The following is an 18,140-nucleotide window of genomic DNA, read 5'->3' on the forward strand; positions in this document are numbered from 1 at the left end:
AACTTCTAGCCTAGATTAGATTACAAAATAAGGAAACCTAATATCCTGTTACAAAAAGGTCGAATCCGTATCCGCTAGATGTCCGAAAATCCGGGATGTGACAGTTGGTATCAGAGCACGGTTTAGATTTACTTGGACTGTGCACATGGATTTACCATTTTTTTGAAAGTTTGTTTTACGGAAAAGAAATAAATATATTGACGATGATTTTATTTTGGTATTATTTTCGGAGTTTTAAACGTTGTATTTTCATATCGGTTTTATCTTGATTCAGCAGAGTTTCTCTTTTATTTTAAATCCGCTTATTTTGGGGTTGGGGTAAATAAATAAAATACATAACAAAGTATTTAAGTAAAAAGTGCTTGCAATTTTGGATTTTATTTATTTATTTTGAAATAAATAAATAATCCTTTTTGTTTTGAATTTTAGGACAAAATTCTTTTTAAGGTGTTAATGGTGTAAAACCTGTTATTTTTCTTGGTTTTGAATTTCGGGACGAAATACTTTTTAAGGGTTTAATAGTGCAACACCCCGTAATTTTTTACTACGATTTTGACGCATTAAACGCATTAATAATATATTGTTTGGACTGTAATTTAATACTTAATTTGTAAAGAATAAATATTTAGTTTTAATTATATTTATGGTTGCTTAAATAAAATAAAATAATAAAGATGATATCTAGCTTTTTTTTAATTATATTTTAACATGGATCTATTTGCAGTGTGAAAGGTTAAACCCATTGTTCCTTCTATTCGACATCGTACTCATACCTAGCTTTTTTTTTTTTTACTCTAAGCTACAAAGTGTCCTCATTTCATAAATCTATTTGCACTGTGAAAAGTTACATGGGATTAATGCATTTCTGACTAGCCAGCTAGAGGTATATGCTCAAGCATGCATCTTCTGTTGTGCATAACATTGGTACATTACACAAAATTGCATCTTCCGCAATACGGTTCATTTCCTTGTATTATTTCCTTGTACAAAACCAAACTTCTGGTATTTATAGACCCAACAAGATCAAGCAAATTTTTAAGTTTTTATTGACAAAGTAGACCAACGGCAGCTTCAGTATATGAGAGTTTCATCCTGACAATTCACAAAAGAAGGAAGGTCCATATACAGAAGTAATAGTTGAACAAAGCGTTAGCTTAAATTAACCATGAGAGTTCTACCAACAGGTGCAGAAGATAAAAGATGATAAAGTTTTCTATAAACCACAAGTATTGGGTGTATGCAAAAACTTGAAAAATGGAAAGAACCAACCATCACTGATTCCGTGTTTTTAGCTACAAAAATAAAGTTTCAAGGCAGGAACTAACATTACTCTAATTTACTAGAATAGTACCACAAGGATGACGAAAAAGAACCTCAAGATCTTCAGAAAAAACAACTTAGGTAGTGTCTCTAGTTCATCCTCCTGATAAGTTTGTTAATGTAATCTTCACGATTTCCTGCATCACCTCCTTCAACATAATGGTTTCTCTTCTTCTTGAGCCCACCGAAAGGTGCACTCAGCTTAAATGGCCATAAGAAGTTGTTTGCTTGCTTGAAGTGGGGACCAACTGTCATGATCTCATGAACAAGATCATCAATGCAAATGATTCCGTACTTCCCCAAACCCTGCGATTAATTGATAACATCTTAAAATCATCAATGCACATTTCCAGAACTATAAAACTTGATATCAATTATGTGAATAGTTCCAAACCTGTTCGATAATGGAATTGTCGGTCAAAGCGGTTCTTCGCTTGTTAAGCTTTCCATAACCCCTTTTGTAGATCATACATAGCCACACCACAAAACCAAACATACACAAACTGGAAGATACACATCTATAGGTAACATAAGGCCCAACTCTTTGCAACATCTGTAATGTGGCTTTGTTCACCTTAAGAAATACTCCATTAAAGATTTGCATTAAAACGAAATGCGTATATACATTAAGGACAACTGTTTTCTCTGCAGAACTTGTCAACATAAAATGTCATTTACAAAATAAGACTAATACCTAATTCTCACAGCTATCTACCATATCTTACAACACCCAGGTCCATTTGGTCTCATTTGATAATATATGCACAGAACCACATGTGTGTTGGTTGGTGTTGTAATTCATACACTAGTTTTTGTAGGTATAATAATAAAAATTATCAAAATACCTCTAACATGAGGATATAGCTAACCACATATACCACAAGAGATGTTTTCACAATAAAATGAACCTTGAACTGGTGGTTAGGGTGTTTATAACTATCTTAGTCGGCCTGATTACATGAGGAAAATGATAAATGACTTCCCATGGAGGAGAACGTGGGTATAAAAAATAATAATCTTAAACAATATGGTCCTATTTGTATGCTGACAAGCAGGAATCAATCACCTGTCTTAGATGCAAAAGCTGCAAAATATTTTTTGATTTTGGGTCCATAGCATTGATACTGCAAAACAACAAACAGTACAAGAATTAAACACCAAGTGAATTTAAGAAAATTAAATGTGTTTAACAAATAACAAAATATACTGAAAAACCGGGGGTCTAACAAATACACCCAATATTTCGCTTAGCAATATGTATGGACAAACTCCAATATACTTTTATGATAATCAACTAGGCAGTTAGACTCAATCAATAAAAAGTATATCAAAGAGTTGATATCTCAATCTCTCGATTTGATCTTTACTCAAGCAAATAGAAATCTGCGAGTCTTTATCAAATATAGATAACTTGGATGGTACCAAAGACCAATATCCAAGTGTCAATCAATTTAAATCAACAACCAATAAGGTCGGATATTCTAATTGATTGAACAACGCACAACCTGTATTATTTCATTTATATAAACAAATATAATACGTAATAGAAATAACACAGACACCAGAAATTTTGTTAACGAGGAAACCACAAATGCAAAAAAACCCCGGGACCCAATCCAGATTGAATACACACTCTATTAAGCCGCTACAGACATTAGCCTACTCCCAATTAACTTCGGTATGGACTGTAGTTGAACCCCAATCAATCTCACACTGATCCAAGGTACAATTATGCTTCTACGCCTCTGATCCCACCAGGATACTGTACACTTGATTCCCTTAGTTGATCTCACCCACAACTAAGAGTTGCTACGACCCAAAATTGAAGACTTTAATAAAAAAATCTGTATCACACAGAAAAGTCTACGATAATAGATAAATCCGTTCCCACGAATATACCTACTAGTTTTTTTCCGTCTTTTGATAAATCAAGGTGAACAGGAACCAATCAATAATACCAGACTTATATTCCCAAAGAAGAGCTTAGTATTATTAATCACCTTACAATAATCTTAATCGACGCAACGAAAAAAGATATTGTGGAATCACAAACGATGAGACGAAGATGCTTGTGACTTATTTTCTATCTTGCCTATCGGAGATATAAAATCTCAAGCCAATTATTTCAATTGTACTCGTACGATAGAAGATGCAAGATCAGATCACACAACTACAAGAAAAGTAGTATCGGTCTGGCTTCACAATCCCAATGAAGTCTTTAAATCGTTAACCTGGTTTAGAAGAAGAAACCAAAGGCTAAAGGAGAATCGACTCTATCTTAGCACAACTAGTATCACACAGAATGTGTGGGGATTAGGTTTCCCAGTTGCTAGAGTTTTCCCTTATATAGTTTTCAAATCAGGGTTTGCAATCAATGTTAGCTTGGTAACAAAGCATTCAATATTCACCGTTAGATGAAAACTTGATTATATTCAAGCTAATATTTCTCAACCGTTAGATCGAAAACTTAGCTTGTCACACACAAATGAAATGTCTGATTTTGGGTTTATAAACCGTACCCAAACATTAACATTTGTTGGTTCAACAAGTCAACCAAATGGTTAGCCATATGATAACTCTCATATCAACCTTATTCTTCTTCACCATAACTAGTTCAAATGACTCAAATGAATAGAGAGTTGTTCAATTGCTTAGATCTTATGTAACTACACAAGACACAATTGAAGCAAAATCGGTTTGATTCACTCGAATCGGTTCATGAACTTTATAGCCACGGTTTGCAAAAGCGTTCCTTAGTTTATTTAAACATTAGTTCAAGAACAACCGACTTTAGGTATAACCTGCTCAAGTTCGCGGACTGGGTTCGCGGACTTAAGCTCATGGAAGGAGTACACGAACTCCGGCAGAAAATCTCGGGACGAGAAGTTCCGCAAGTTCGCAGACTGAGTTCGCGGACTTAGTTCGCAGACTTATCTCACGCCACTTCCATTTCTCTTGATCAACAAAGTTCGCAAACTTTGGTTCAAGGAATAAGGACTTATGCATATATGTGTTTCCACAACAATGCTTATATCCTACCAATGGTTATGTAATCTAAACTCTCATTTAAATCATTGAAACATTCTCAGAGGACGGACATAGCCGTTATTCACATACCATTTTTCGTCAGAGCAATTGTTAAAGTGATTGAAACATAACATGACTTTCATCACTAGGTAAAGATGAATTCGGCTAAAGCGAAAGCTTACCAACACATATTTCGAGAAATAGATAGGCAAGATAAACTCGGCTCGAAATAGCAAATGTGCATAATGAAAGTTTATATATCAAAACGACTTTTGTCTCAAGAGTATGAGATAGAATAGATAGACTTTTGAGTGACAGATAAGTTCAAGTCTCCACATACCTTTTAGTCGATGAAGATCCACCAGTTCCTTGAGTAGTCCTTCGTCTTGTATGATGATTGCCATGGAGTACTTGAGCTCAACTACACTTTCTATCCTAGTCCGAGACCTTTAACTATGTAGACTAGAAATCAAGACTTATAGTTTTGATCACTAACATTGACAAACATGCTTGAGATAGCAACGCATGCGAGTTCGACCGAGCAATGCTCTAACAATCTCCCCCTTTGTCAATTGTAGTGGAAAAACTATTAATACATATGGAATACAACAAAATAAATAAATTAACTTTTGTAGCTCCTATTCCACATGCCTAATCTTCAACATTACTCGAAATCTTCGTCACTTCCAAGTACTCCAATGATCCCAAAGGTTGTAAGGTTAGCATCATCGATGTTGAATATCCGTAGCTATAACAACAAGAAAACAATAGTTCTCAATCATTGTTATACAGTGTCATAGTATCATTATACAGCGTCAAAGTTCAATTGTATCACAACTTCAACAACAATACTATGGTGATATGTATCACTCCCCCTTAGTCAATACTCCATCTCACATGGAAACCACCCCCCCTTACATAATGATCCGAAAACCATATGTATTTGTAGTGTAAACTACATATTAATTCTCCCACTTTTTGTCAATAAAATTGGCAAAGGTACAAGAACGGGATCCTAATGAACTTTCCGAAAGAGATATTTCATGACCAAAAGAAAGCAAAAATATCAACTTGTTCTTTAGATGCAATCATAAAGCCGAAGCTAAATGCATTCATCAAGGAGTTTATAAAGATACAAGATAACCCCTATAATATTCCACAGCCGCACTCTCCACAAATATTTGGCAATTAAGCGCAAGTTCAAAAAGAACTCTCCCCCATAAAATGTCATTCCCAAGGGAACAACAAGAGCGACCTTAATTTCGAAAGAGAAAAGAAGGATTTCTTTGGACATAACAAATCACATACAAGTATGAATTTGAATCCAAAATATGAAATTAACCACAAGAAGTTCATGATTAATTTAACCGAACAAGCTCAACACAAGTAAACTTATGGAGACTTAAGAGCGCTCAATTAGATTAATCACAAGTAAACCCATAATTAATCTAATCGAAATACACAATCAAACTAATCACAAAGTAATCAATTTAATTGGTCGTACTCACATAAGAGAGTCTATGGAGTAGTGACTAAGTTAATCATGAAAACAATCAACCCAGTCATGAACGCTCAAACATAAGAAGACTTATGGAGTCAAAACTAAATAACCAAACAAGATGATTAATTTAGTTGAAAATGCTCGACATAAAGTACCCTACGGAACAACAACATAGCTATTTTTTCTAAAAAAATAATCAATTTGGTTGTTTAATGCTCAACATAAGAAACTTTACGGAGCCTCACAGTAATACATAAATTTATGGATCAGGGAAGATCAATTACTGCGGAATACAGAAGGATTCATTTTATTTTCCATCACTATTTGCATAACGACATTTAATAGACATAATACTTGCAAACAAAAGATTTTAACCTATCTTCCATCAATAATTGACAATATAGGCTTAACTTTTGTATTTGTCCAAAGTTTATTCATTTTTTTATCAATACATGAATATCGACATTCAAAAGACTTTACTTTTTACAATATATGGGACAATCAAGTTCACAGACGTAAACACACATATCCCATAACAATATTTCAATATATAAAACCATAAATATTAATACTGCAAAAATCATCTTCCAAACAATTTAGAATTTGAACCGATAAATCTAAAAACATGAAGATGAAAACGTTGGACATAGCTATGTGTAATCACAATAATGGCTATTCCAAACTCTAGTTATTCTTCTAACAAAACAAGAAAAATAGAAGATTTACTACATATTAATACCTTTGAAGAATTATTTATCGTCCCCGAACTCCTTGTCGTCAACAGCCATTGGGACATAAGGTTCATTAAGGTAGGAGTTTATATCAATAAACCTTCTTGGCTGATGGTGTCGAACCAGGTCCTTCTGAATCTCATGAGTCTTATACACAAAAGTCTTTATTTATTGAATCTCCTTTCACATCTATTTCAACTCTTCAAGAACACCAGAAACTTCTGAGAGTTTGAAGGAATGTCTCTTGGCTTCCTCACATTCCTTCGTTTTATTTTCAAGGTAGGAGATAACAGAGATTTTTCTTTTTCCTTCATGATTGATGGCTTAACAATCATATTAACATCGTTTCCATCAGAAGACAAGGCAATTTTAGCTTCCATAGGTGTATGGGTTTGTGAGAGGAAATCACAATCTCAACAAGTAGTCTTGAGATAAAAAGGAGTTTCAAGGAAGGAAAAGGAATGTAGGGTTTCGGAACCGTTAAACAGGTTCACACACGTCCAACTCACAACCCTATAAAGAGTGGAACTTTCGATAATAACCCTCCTTTGATAGACAGGGAGAAAAAAAACTAAGAAAAGAAGAAAGAAAACTTTTCCTAAAGCCTTAGAGGTACGAAATCATTGTCTCTTTTTATCAGGCACATGAGACAATATTTCCAAATCAACACAATCAAGTTGCGTTGCGGTGAACAACAATTTGTCCACCATTTTCCTCTTGATAGGAATCCTCAGACTTCTGTCTATCAAAACGACTTGACCATACTTTCTTCTCTAATGGTTTTGGTTTATCCTTGGAAACTAACTTCTTAGATGAAGATAAGATCCTACATACCTCATCGGTCTTCTGAGCAAGTTTAGGCTTCCTTGCTATATGATTTGCTCTTCGTTGAAGTTTGTTGACGTTCCTCAATTGGTGTGTGTACTTGTAACACCTTGAAAGTTCATGACCATTTAGAGAACAATACGAACACGTCAAACTAGGATATAAATCAGGCTTCTGAGATGTGCATGCAGCTAGACACATGGTGGAACCTGAAATATTACAAACAGAGTTTCCAAGGGTCAATTGTTTTTCCCAGATTAGTTGGATTATCTTCTGAAAGAATATTGATTTTGATGTATGTATTGCTACAGTTATCAAATTCAATATTTTCACCAAGAAGTGCAACACTTGATTTCTCGTCTTCATTAGAATCATAGTTGTCAGACATTTCATCAAGAGTTGCAGCAAGACCTTTGTTCCCAGTGTATTTTCTACGATTTGGACACTCGTTTGCAAAATGACCAAATCCTTTACACTTAAAGCACTGAGGCATATCCTCATCATCAGTCTCATATGTTTCCCTATTTTTAGAAGAAATACGATTATGAGGTTTAACTGATGCTTTAGGTTTATCTCTGGAGAACCGTTTACTTTTCTTCAACAGAAGATCTCTAAATTGTCTTGTGATCATCGAGGCTGACTTGTCAAGATCTTCATCTGATGAATCTGTGTCAGAATGATCATCTTCAGAGATATACACTTTTTTTACTCTTATCAAGTAATTTAGTGTCCTTTTGTGCTTTGAAAGCAACATCCTTAGTTTTGGATGAATGTTCTTGATCAAAGATCTTAAGCTTCCCAACCAGCGTATTTCTGGAAAGATTATCAAGGTTATTTCCCTCAACGATGGCATGCTTCTTAAAATCGTATCTAGATGGCAGCGATCTGAGAATTTTCATCACAATGTCCTTTTCAGGAATAGTCTTATCCAATGCAAAAGATGCATTAACAATTTCAGACACTTTGTGATTAAACTCATCAAATGTTTCTTCGTCTGCCATGCGAAGGTTTTCCCAATCGGAATTAAGGTTTTGAAGCCTAGCTTCCTTTTTACTGGAATTACCTTCGAATACGGTTTCCAAGATATTCGAAGCTTCTTGCGACTTAGTGCAATTAGTCACATGGTGATGAAGATTTGGGGTAATGGCATGTATGATCGCATTTAAACCATCGGAGTTTGGCTTTGCAACAAGTATCTCAGCAGGGCTGTATTCACCAATAGGTTTGGGAATGTTTACATCTCCAACTGCCACAACGCGAGGATCATAGCCATTAAAAACATATACCCATGATTGAAAATCACACGCTTGAAGAAAAGCTCGCATAGCAATTTTCCACCATAAGTAATTTGAGACATCGAAGACTGGTGGTACGTTAATTGAGATAACACTTCTGTCCATAGAGTCAGGTCGCTACAAACACAGACTTGTAAGGTCTTGAACGTGTTTGCCTGCTCTGATACCAATTAAAAAAGTGGGGGTCTAACAACCACACCCAATATTTCGCTTAGCAATCCGTATGGAAAAACTTCAATATACTTTTATGAGAATCAACTAGACAGTTAGACTCAATCAATAAAAATTATATCAAAGAGTTTATATCTCAATCTCTCGATTTGATCTTTACTCAAGCAAATACAAATCTGCGAGTCTTTATCAAAGAGAGATAACTTGGATGGTACCAAAGACCAATATCCAAGTATCAACCAATTTAAATCAACAACCAATAAGGTCGGATATTCTAATTGATTGAACAACACACAAGATGTATTATTTCAATTATATAAACAAATATAATGGGGAATAGAAATAACACAGACACCAGAAATTTTGTTAACGAGGAAATCGCAAATGCTGAAAAACCCCGGGACCTATTCCAGATTGAACACACACTGTATTAAGCCGCTACAAACACTAGCCTACTTTAAATTAACTTCGGTCTGGACTGTAGTTGAACTCCAATCAATCTCACACTGACCCAAGGTACAGTTATGCACCTACGCCTCAGATCCCAGCAGGATACTGCGCACTTGATTCCCTTAGCTCATCTCACCCACAACTAAGAGTTGCTACGACCCAAAGTCGAATAATTTAATAAAAAAATCTGCATCACACAGAAAAGTTTACGATAATAGATAAATCCGTCTCCCACGAATATACCTACGAGTTTTGTTCCGTCTTTTGATAAATCAAGGTGAACATGAACCAATTAATAATACCAGACTTATATTCTCGAAGAACAGCTTAGTATTATCAATCACCTCATAAAAATCTTAATCGACGCAACGAAAAAAGATATTGTGGAATCACAAACGATGAGACGAAGATATTTGTTACTTCTTTTCTATCTTGCCTATCGGAGATATAAAATCTCAAGCCAATTATTTCAATTGTACTCGTACGATAGAAGATGCATGATCAGATCACACAACTACAAGAAAAATAGTATCGGTCTTCCTTCACAATCCCAATGAAGTCTTTAAGTCATTAACCTGGTTTAGAAGAAGAAACCAAAGGCTAAAGGAGAATCGACTCTATCTTAGCACAACTAGTATCACACAGAATGTGTGGGGATTAGGTTTCCCAGTTGCTAGAGTTTTCCCTTATATAGTTTTCAAATCAGGGTTTGCAATCAATGTTAGCTTGGTAACAAAGCATTCAATATTCACCGTTAGATGAAAACTTGATTAGATTCAAGCTAATATTTCTCAACCGTTAGATCGAAAACTTAGCTTGTCACACACAAATGAAATGTCTGATTTTGGGTTTATAAACCGTACCCAAACATTAACATTTGTTGGTTCAACAAGTCAACCAAATGGTTAGCCATATGATAACTCTCATATCAACCTTATTCTTCTTCACCATAACTAGTTCAAATGACTCAAATGAATAGAGAGTTGTTCAATTGCTTAGATCTTATGTAACTACACAAGACACAATTGAAGCAAAATCGGTTTGATTCACTCGAATCGGTTCATGAACTTTATAGCCACGGTTTGCAAAAGTGTACCTTAGTTTATTTAAACATTAGTTCAAGAACAACCGACTCTAGATATAACCTGCTCAAGTTCGCGGACTGGGTTCGCGGACTTAAGCTCATGGAAGGAGTACACGAACTCCAGCAGAAAATCTCGGACCGTGAAGTTCCACAAGTTCGCGTACTTAGTTCGCGGACTTGTCTCACGCCACTTACATTTCTCTTGATCAACAAAGTTCGCAAACTTTGGTTCAAGGAATAAGGACTTATGTATAGATGTGTTTCCACAACAATGCTTATATCCTACCAATGGTTATGTAATCTAAGCTCTCATTTCAATCATTGAAACATTCTCAGAGGACGTATATAGCCGTTATTCACAGACCATTTTTCGTTAGAGCAATTATCAAAGTGATTGAAACAGAACATGACTTTCGTCACTAGGTAAAGATGAATTCGGCTAAAGCGAAAGCTTACCAACACATATTTCGAGAAATAGATAGGCGAGATAAACTCGGCTCGAAATAACAAATGTGCATAATGAAAGTTTATATATCAAAATGACTTTTGTCTCAAGAGTAGGAGATAGAATAGATAGACTTTTGAGTGACAGATAAGTTCAAGTCTCCAGATACCTTTTAGTCGATGAAGATCCACCAGTTCCTTGAGTATTCCTTCGTCTTGTATGATGATTTCCATGGAGTTCTTGAGCTCAACTACACTTTTTATCCTAGTCAGAGACCTTTAGCTATGTAGACTAGAAATCAAGACTTACAGTTTTGATCACTAACATTGACAAACATGCTTGAGATAGAAACGCATGCGAGTTCGACCAAGCAATGCTCTAACAATCTCCCCCTTTGTCAATTTTAGTGGCAAAACTATTAATACATATGGAATACAAAAAAATAAATAAATAAACTTTTGTAGCTCCTATTCCACATGCCTAAGCTTCAACATTACTCGAAATCTTCGTCACTTCCAAGTACTCCAATGATCCCAAAGGTTGTAGGTTTAGCATCATCGATGTTGAAAATCCCTAGCTATAACAACAAGAAAACAATGGTTCTCAATTATTGTTATACAGTGTCATAGTATCATTATACAACGTCAAAGTTCAATTGTATCACAACTTCAACAACAATACTATGGTGATATGTATCACTCCCCCTAGTCAATACTCCATCTCACATGGAAACCACCCCCCCTTACATAATGATCCGAAAACCATATGTATTTGTAGTGTAAACTACATATTAATTCTCCCACTTTTTGTCAATAAAAATTGGTAAAGGTACAAGAACGGGATCCTAATGAAATTTCTGAAAGAGACATTTCATGACCAAAAGAAAGCAAAAATATCAACTTGTTCTTTAGATGCAATCATAAAGCCGAAGCTAAATGCATTCATCAAGGAGTTTATAAAGATACAAGATAACCCCTATAATATTCCACAGCCGCACTCCCCACAAAGATTTGGCAATTAAGCACAAGTTTAAAAAGAACTCTCCCCCATAAAATGAAATTTCCCAAGGGAACAACAAGAGCGACCTTAATTTCGAAAGAGAAAAGAAGGATTTCTTTGGACATAACAAATCACATACAAGTATGAATTTGAATCCAAAATATTAAATTAACCACAATAAGTTCATGATTAATTTAACCGAACATGCTCAACACAAGTAAACTTATGGAGACTTAAGAGCGCTCAATTAGATTAATCACAAGTAAATCCATAATTAATCTAATCAAAATACACAATCAAACTAATCACAAAGTAATCAATTTAATTGGTAATACTCACATAAGAGAGTCTATGGAGTAGTGACTAAGTTAATCATGAAAACAATCAACCCAGTCATGAACGCTCAAACATAAGAAGACTTATGGAGTCAAAACTAAATAACCAAACAAGATGATTAATTTAGTTGAAAATGCTCGACATAAAGTACCTTACGGAACAACAACATAGCTAATAAAAATAATCAACTTGGTTGTTTAATGCTCAACATAAGACACTTTACGGAGCCTCACAGTAATACATAAAATTATGGATTAGGGAAGATCAATTACTGCGGAATACACAAGGATTCATTCTATTTTCCATCACTATTTGCATAACGACATTTAATAGACATAATACCTGCAAACAAAAGATTTTAACCTATCTTCCATCAATAATTGACAATATAGGCTTAACTTTTGTATTTGTCAAAAGTTTATTCATTCTTTTATCTATACATGAATATCGACATTCGAAAGACTTTACTTTTGACAAGATATGGGACAATCAAGTTCACGGACGTAAACACACATATCCCATAACAATATTGCAATATATAAAACCATAAATATTAATACTGCAAAAATCATCTTCCAAACAATTTAGAATTTGAACCGATAAATCTAAAAACATGAAGATGAAAACGTTGGACATAGCTATGTGTAATCACAATAATGGCTATTCCAAACTCTAGTTATTCTTCTAACAAAACAAGAAAAATAGAAGATTTACTAGATATTATGACCTTTGAAGAATTCTTTATCGTCCCCGAACTCCTTGTCGTCAACAACCATTGGGACATAAGGTTCATTAAGGTAGGAGTTTATATCAATAAACCTTCTTGGATGATGATGTCGAACCAGGGCCTTCTGAATCTCATGAGTCTTATACACAAAAGCCTTTATTTGTTGAATCTCCTTTCACATCTCCTTCAACTCTTCAAGAACACCAGAAACTTCTGAGGGTTTGAAGGAATGGCTCTTGGCTTCCTCACATTTCTTCGTTTTCTTTTCAAGGTAGGAGATAATGGAGATTTTTCTTTTTCCTTCATGATTGATGGCTTAACAATCATATTAACATCCTTTCCATCAGAAGACAGGGAAATTGGAGATTCCATAGGTGTATGGGTTTGTGAGAGGAAATCACAATCTCAACAAGTAGTCTTGAGATAAAAAGGAGTTTCAAGGAAGGAAAAGGAATATAGGGTTTCGAAACCGTTAAAAAGGTTCACACACGTCCAACTCACAACCCTGTAAAGAGTGGAACTGTCGATAATAACCCTCCTTTGATAGACAGGGAGAACAAAAACTAAGAAAAGAAGAAAGAAAACTTTTCCTAAAGCCTGAGAGGTACAAAATCATTGTCTCTTTTGATCAGGCACATGAGATAAGATTTCCAAATCAACACAATTAAGTTGCATTGCGGTGAACAACAATTTGTCCATCATTTTCCTCTTGAGAAGAATCCTCAGACTTCTGTCTATCAAAATGACTTGACCATACTTTCTTCTCTAATGGTCTTGGTTTATCCTTGGAAACTAACTTCTTAGACGAAGATAAGATCCTACATACTTAAGCGGTCTTCTGAGCAATTTTAAGTTTCCTTGCTAAATGATTTGCTCTTCGTTGAAGTTTATTGACATGCCTCAATTGGTGTTTGTACTTGTAACACCTTGAAAGTTCATGACCCTTTAGAGAACAATATGAACACGTCAAACTAGGATATAAATCAGGCTTCTGAGATGTGCATGCAGCTAGACACATGGTGGAACCTGAAAAATTACAAACAGAGTTTCCAAGAAATGGGTCAATTTTTTCTTCCAGATTAGTTGGATTATCTTCTGAAAGAATATTGAGATTGATGTATGTATTGCTACAGTTATCAAAATCAATATTTTCACCAAGAAGTGCAGCACTTGATTTCTCGTCTTCATTAGAATCATAGTTGTCAGACATTTCATCAAGAGTTGCAGCAAGACCTTTGTTCCCAGTGTATTTTCTACGATTTGGACACTCGTTTGCAAAATGACCAAATCCTTTACACTTAAAGCACTGAGGCATATCCTCATCATCAGTCTCATCTGTTTCCCTATTTTTAGAAGGAATACGATTATGAGGTTTAACTGATGCTTTAGGTTTATCTCTGGAGAACCGTTTACTTTTCTTCAACAGAAGATCTCTAAACTGTCTTGTGATCATCGAGACTGACTTGTCAAGATCTTCATCTGATGAATCTGTCTCAGAATGATCATCTTCAGAGATATACACTTTTTTACTCTTATCAAGTAATTTAGTGTCCTTTTGTGCTTTGGACACAACATCCTTAGTTTTGGATGAATGTTCTTGATCAAAGATCTTAAGATTCCCAACCATCGTATTTCTGGAAAGATTATCAAGGTTATTTCCCTCAACGATGGCATGCTTCTTAGAATCGTATCTAGATGGCAGCGATCTGAGAATTTTCATCACAATGTCCTTTTTAGGAATAGTCTTACCCAATGCAAAAGATGCATTAACAATTTCAGAAACTTTGTAATTAAACTCATCAAATGTTTTTCTTGTTCTGCCATGCGAAGGTTTTCCCAATCAGAATTAAGGTTTTGAAGCCTAGCTTTCTTTTCACTAGAATTACCTTCAAATACGGTTTCCAAGATATCCCAAGCTTCTTGCAACTTAGTGCAATCAGTTACATGGTGCTGAAGATTTGGGGTAATGGCATGTATGATCGCATTTAAACCGTCGGAGTTTTGCTTTGCAGCAAGTATCTCAGCAGGGCTGTATTCACCAATAGGTTTGGGAGCGTTTACATCTCCAACTGCCACAACGGGAGGATCATAGCCATTAACAACATATACCCATGATTGAAAATCACGCGCTTGAAGAAAAGCTCGCATATCAATTTTCCACCATAAGTAATTTGATACTTCGAAGACTGGTGGTACATTAATTGAGATAGCACCTCTGTCCATAGAGTCAGATCGCTACAAACACAGACTTCTAAGGTCTTGAACGTGTTTGCCTGCTCTGACACCAATTGAAAAAGCGGGGGTCTAACAACCACACCTAATATTTCGCTTAACAATCTGTATGGACAAACTCCAATATACTTTTATGAGAATCAACTAGACAGTTAGACTCAATCAATAAAAAGTATATCAAAGAGTTTATATCTCAATCTCTCGATTTGATCTTTACTCAAACAAATACAAATCTGCGAGTCTTTATCAAAGAGAGATAACTTGGATGGTACCAAAGACCAATACCCAAGTGTCAACCAATTTAAACCAACAACCAATAAGGTCGGATATTCTAATTGATTGAACAACATACAACCTGTATTATTTCAATTATATAAACAAATATATTGCGGAATAGAAATAACACAGACACCAGAAATTTTGTTAACGAGGAAACTGCAAATGCAGAAAAACCCCGGGACCTAGTACAGATTGAACACACACTATATTAAACCGCTACAGACACTAGCCTACTCCAAATTAACTTCGGTCAGGACTGTAGTTGAACCCCAATCAATATCACACTGATCCAAGGTACAGTTATGCTCCCACGCCTCTGATCCCAGCAGGATACTGCGCACTTGATTCCCTTAGCTGATCTCACCCACAACTAAGAGTTGTTACGACCCAAAGTCGAAGAATTTAATAAACAAATCTGCATCACACAGAAAAGTTTACGATAATAGATAAATCCGTCTCCCATGAATATACCTACGATTTTTGTTCCGTCTTTTGATAAATCAAGGTGAACAGGAACCAATCAACAATACCAAACTTATATTCCCGAAGAACAACTTAGTATTATCAATCACCTCACAATAATCTTAATCGACGCAGCGAAAAAAGATATTGTGGAATCACAAACGATGAGACGAAGATGTTTGTGACTTCTTTTCTATCTTGCCTATTGAAGATATAAAATCTCAAACCAATTATTTCAATTGTACTTGTACGATAGAAGATGCAAGATCAGATCACACAACTACAAAAAAGTAGTATCGGTCTGGCTTCACAATCCCGATGAAGTATTTAAGTCATTAACCTGGTTTAGAAGAAGAAACCAAAGGTTAAAGGAGAATCGACTCTAGCTTAGCACAACTAGTATCACACAGAATGTGTGGGGATTAGGTTTCCCAGTTGCTATAGTTTTCCCTTATATAGTTTTCAAATCAGGGTTTGCAATCAATGTTATCTTGGTTACAAAGCATTCAATATTCACCGTTAGATGAAAACTTGATTAGATTCAAGCTAATATTTCTCAACCGTTAGATCGAAAACTTAGCTTGTCACACACAAATGAAATGTCCAATTTTGGGTTTATGAACCGTACCCAAACATTAACATTTGTTGGTTCAACAAGTCAACCAAATGGTTAGCCATATGATAACTCTCATATCAACCTTATTCTTCTTCACCATAACTATTTCAAATGAACTAGTTAGAGAGTTGTTCAATTGCTTAGATCTTATGTAACTACACAAGACACAATTTAAACAAAATAGGTTTGATTCACTCGAATCGTTTCATGAACTTTATAGCCACGGTTTGCAAAAGCGTTCCTTAGTTTATTTAAACATTAGTTCAAGAACAACCGACTTTAGATATAACCTGCTCAAGTTCGCGGACTGGGTTCGCGGACTTAAGCTTATGGAAGGAGTACACGAACTCTAGCAGAAAATCTCGGGCCGAGAAGTTCCGCAAGTTCGCGGACTTGTCTCACGCCACTTCCATTTCTCTTGGTCAACAAAGTTCGCAAACTTTGCTTCAAGGAATAAGGGCTTATGCATATATGTGTTTCCACAACAATGCTTATATCCTACAAATGATTATGTAATCTAAACTCTCATTTCAATCATTGAAACATTCTCAGAGGACGGATATAGCCGTTATTCACAGACCATTTTTCGTCAGAGCAATTTTCAAAGTGATTGAAACATAACATGACTTTCGTCACTAGGTAAAGATGAATTCGGTTAAAGCGAAAGCTTACCAACACATATTTCGAGAAATAGATAGGCGAGATAAACTCGGCTCGAAATAGCAAATGTGCATAATGAAAGTCTATATATCAAAACGACTTTTGTCTCAAGAGTATAAGATAGAATAGATATACTTTTGAGTGACAGATAATCTCCACATACCTTTTAGTCGATGAAGATCCACTAGTTCCTTGAGTAGTCTTTCGTCTTATATGATGATTTCCATGGAGTTCTTGAGCTCAACTACACTTTTTATCCTAGTCTGAGACCTTTAGCTATGTAGACTAGAAATCAGGACTTATAGTTTTGATCACTAACATTGACAAACATGCTTGAAATAACAACGCATGCGAGTTTGACTGAGCAATGCTCTAACATATACATAACCCCTGATTCGAACGATGAAGAGCTGCTTAGCTTCTGGGTTAACGTAAAATCCTCCTCTCAATTTTTCCTCACGCTTCAAATTGATTAATTCCCTCTCCTACACAATCAAAAACATTTCATCAGTTAGGTGAAAATGCATATTGGAGATGATTCACATGAATTGAAGAAAAAAACTGACCTATTAACCTTTTCGCTGTATACCTGTGCATACTTCTTAGCTCTGTTGAAAATAAGTTTTCTGTTCTCAGTGTTCTTCTTCTTGGCAGCTTCGAGTTCTTGCTTCTTTGCTAGTTCCCATTCATCACTCCTATTCTGCTTCTTCAAAAAGGACTCTGGAACAATGGGCCATGCTTTGACTTCCGTGGAAATCTCTTCTCTGTGGATCATCCATCCAGCCAATAAGTATAATAAACAACAATTAAGAAATCTAGCAACTGTCAAACTATTGTAATAGAGGTGTAACGACAGATGTATCCTAACTACTCCACAAATAGAAGCTTATAGCTGTTTCAAACCATTACTGGGTTTCCATACCCTAGATTTGTCTGACTACTCCTACTACTTTAGATATATTTAATGTTTTTGTTATCTT

General features: G+C 35.3%; 1 protein-coding gene across 1 annotated transcript; it reads right to left on the reverse strand.

Annotated features, from left to right (window-relative positions):
* Positions 1–1,321: 1,321 nt before the first annotated feature.
* LOC113351738 (60S ribosomal protein L7-4-like) lies at positions 1,322–17,935 on the reverse strand. Its single transcript, XM_026595676.1, has 5 exons — positions 17,750–17,935; positions 17,544–17,645; positions 2,387–2,444; positions 1,715–1,965; positions 1,322–1,626 (listed from the first exon to the last, which is right to left on the reverse strand). The coding sequence occupies exons 1-5, from the start codon at positions 17,933–17,935 to the stop codon at positions 1,411–1,413; spliced, it is 813 nt and encodes a 270-aa protein (XP_026451461.1). The 3' UTR covers positions 1,322–1,410.
* Positions 17,936–18,140: the final 205 nt, after the last annotated feature.

Source organism: Papaver somniferum, chromosome 1 (genome assembly GCF_003573695.1).
Source record: "Papaver somniferum cultivar HN1 chromosome 1, ASM357369v1, whole genome shotgun sequence".
In the NCBI taxonomy this organism is placed as follows: domain Eukaryota; kingdom Viridiplantae; phylum Streptophyta; class Magnoliopsida; order Ranunculales; family Papaveraceae; genus Papaver; species Papaver somniferum.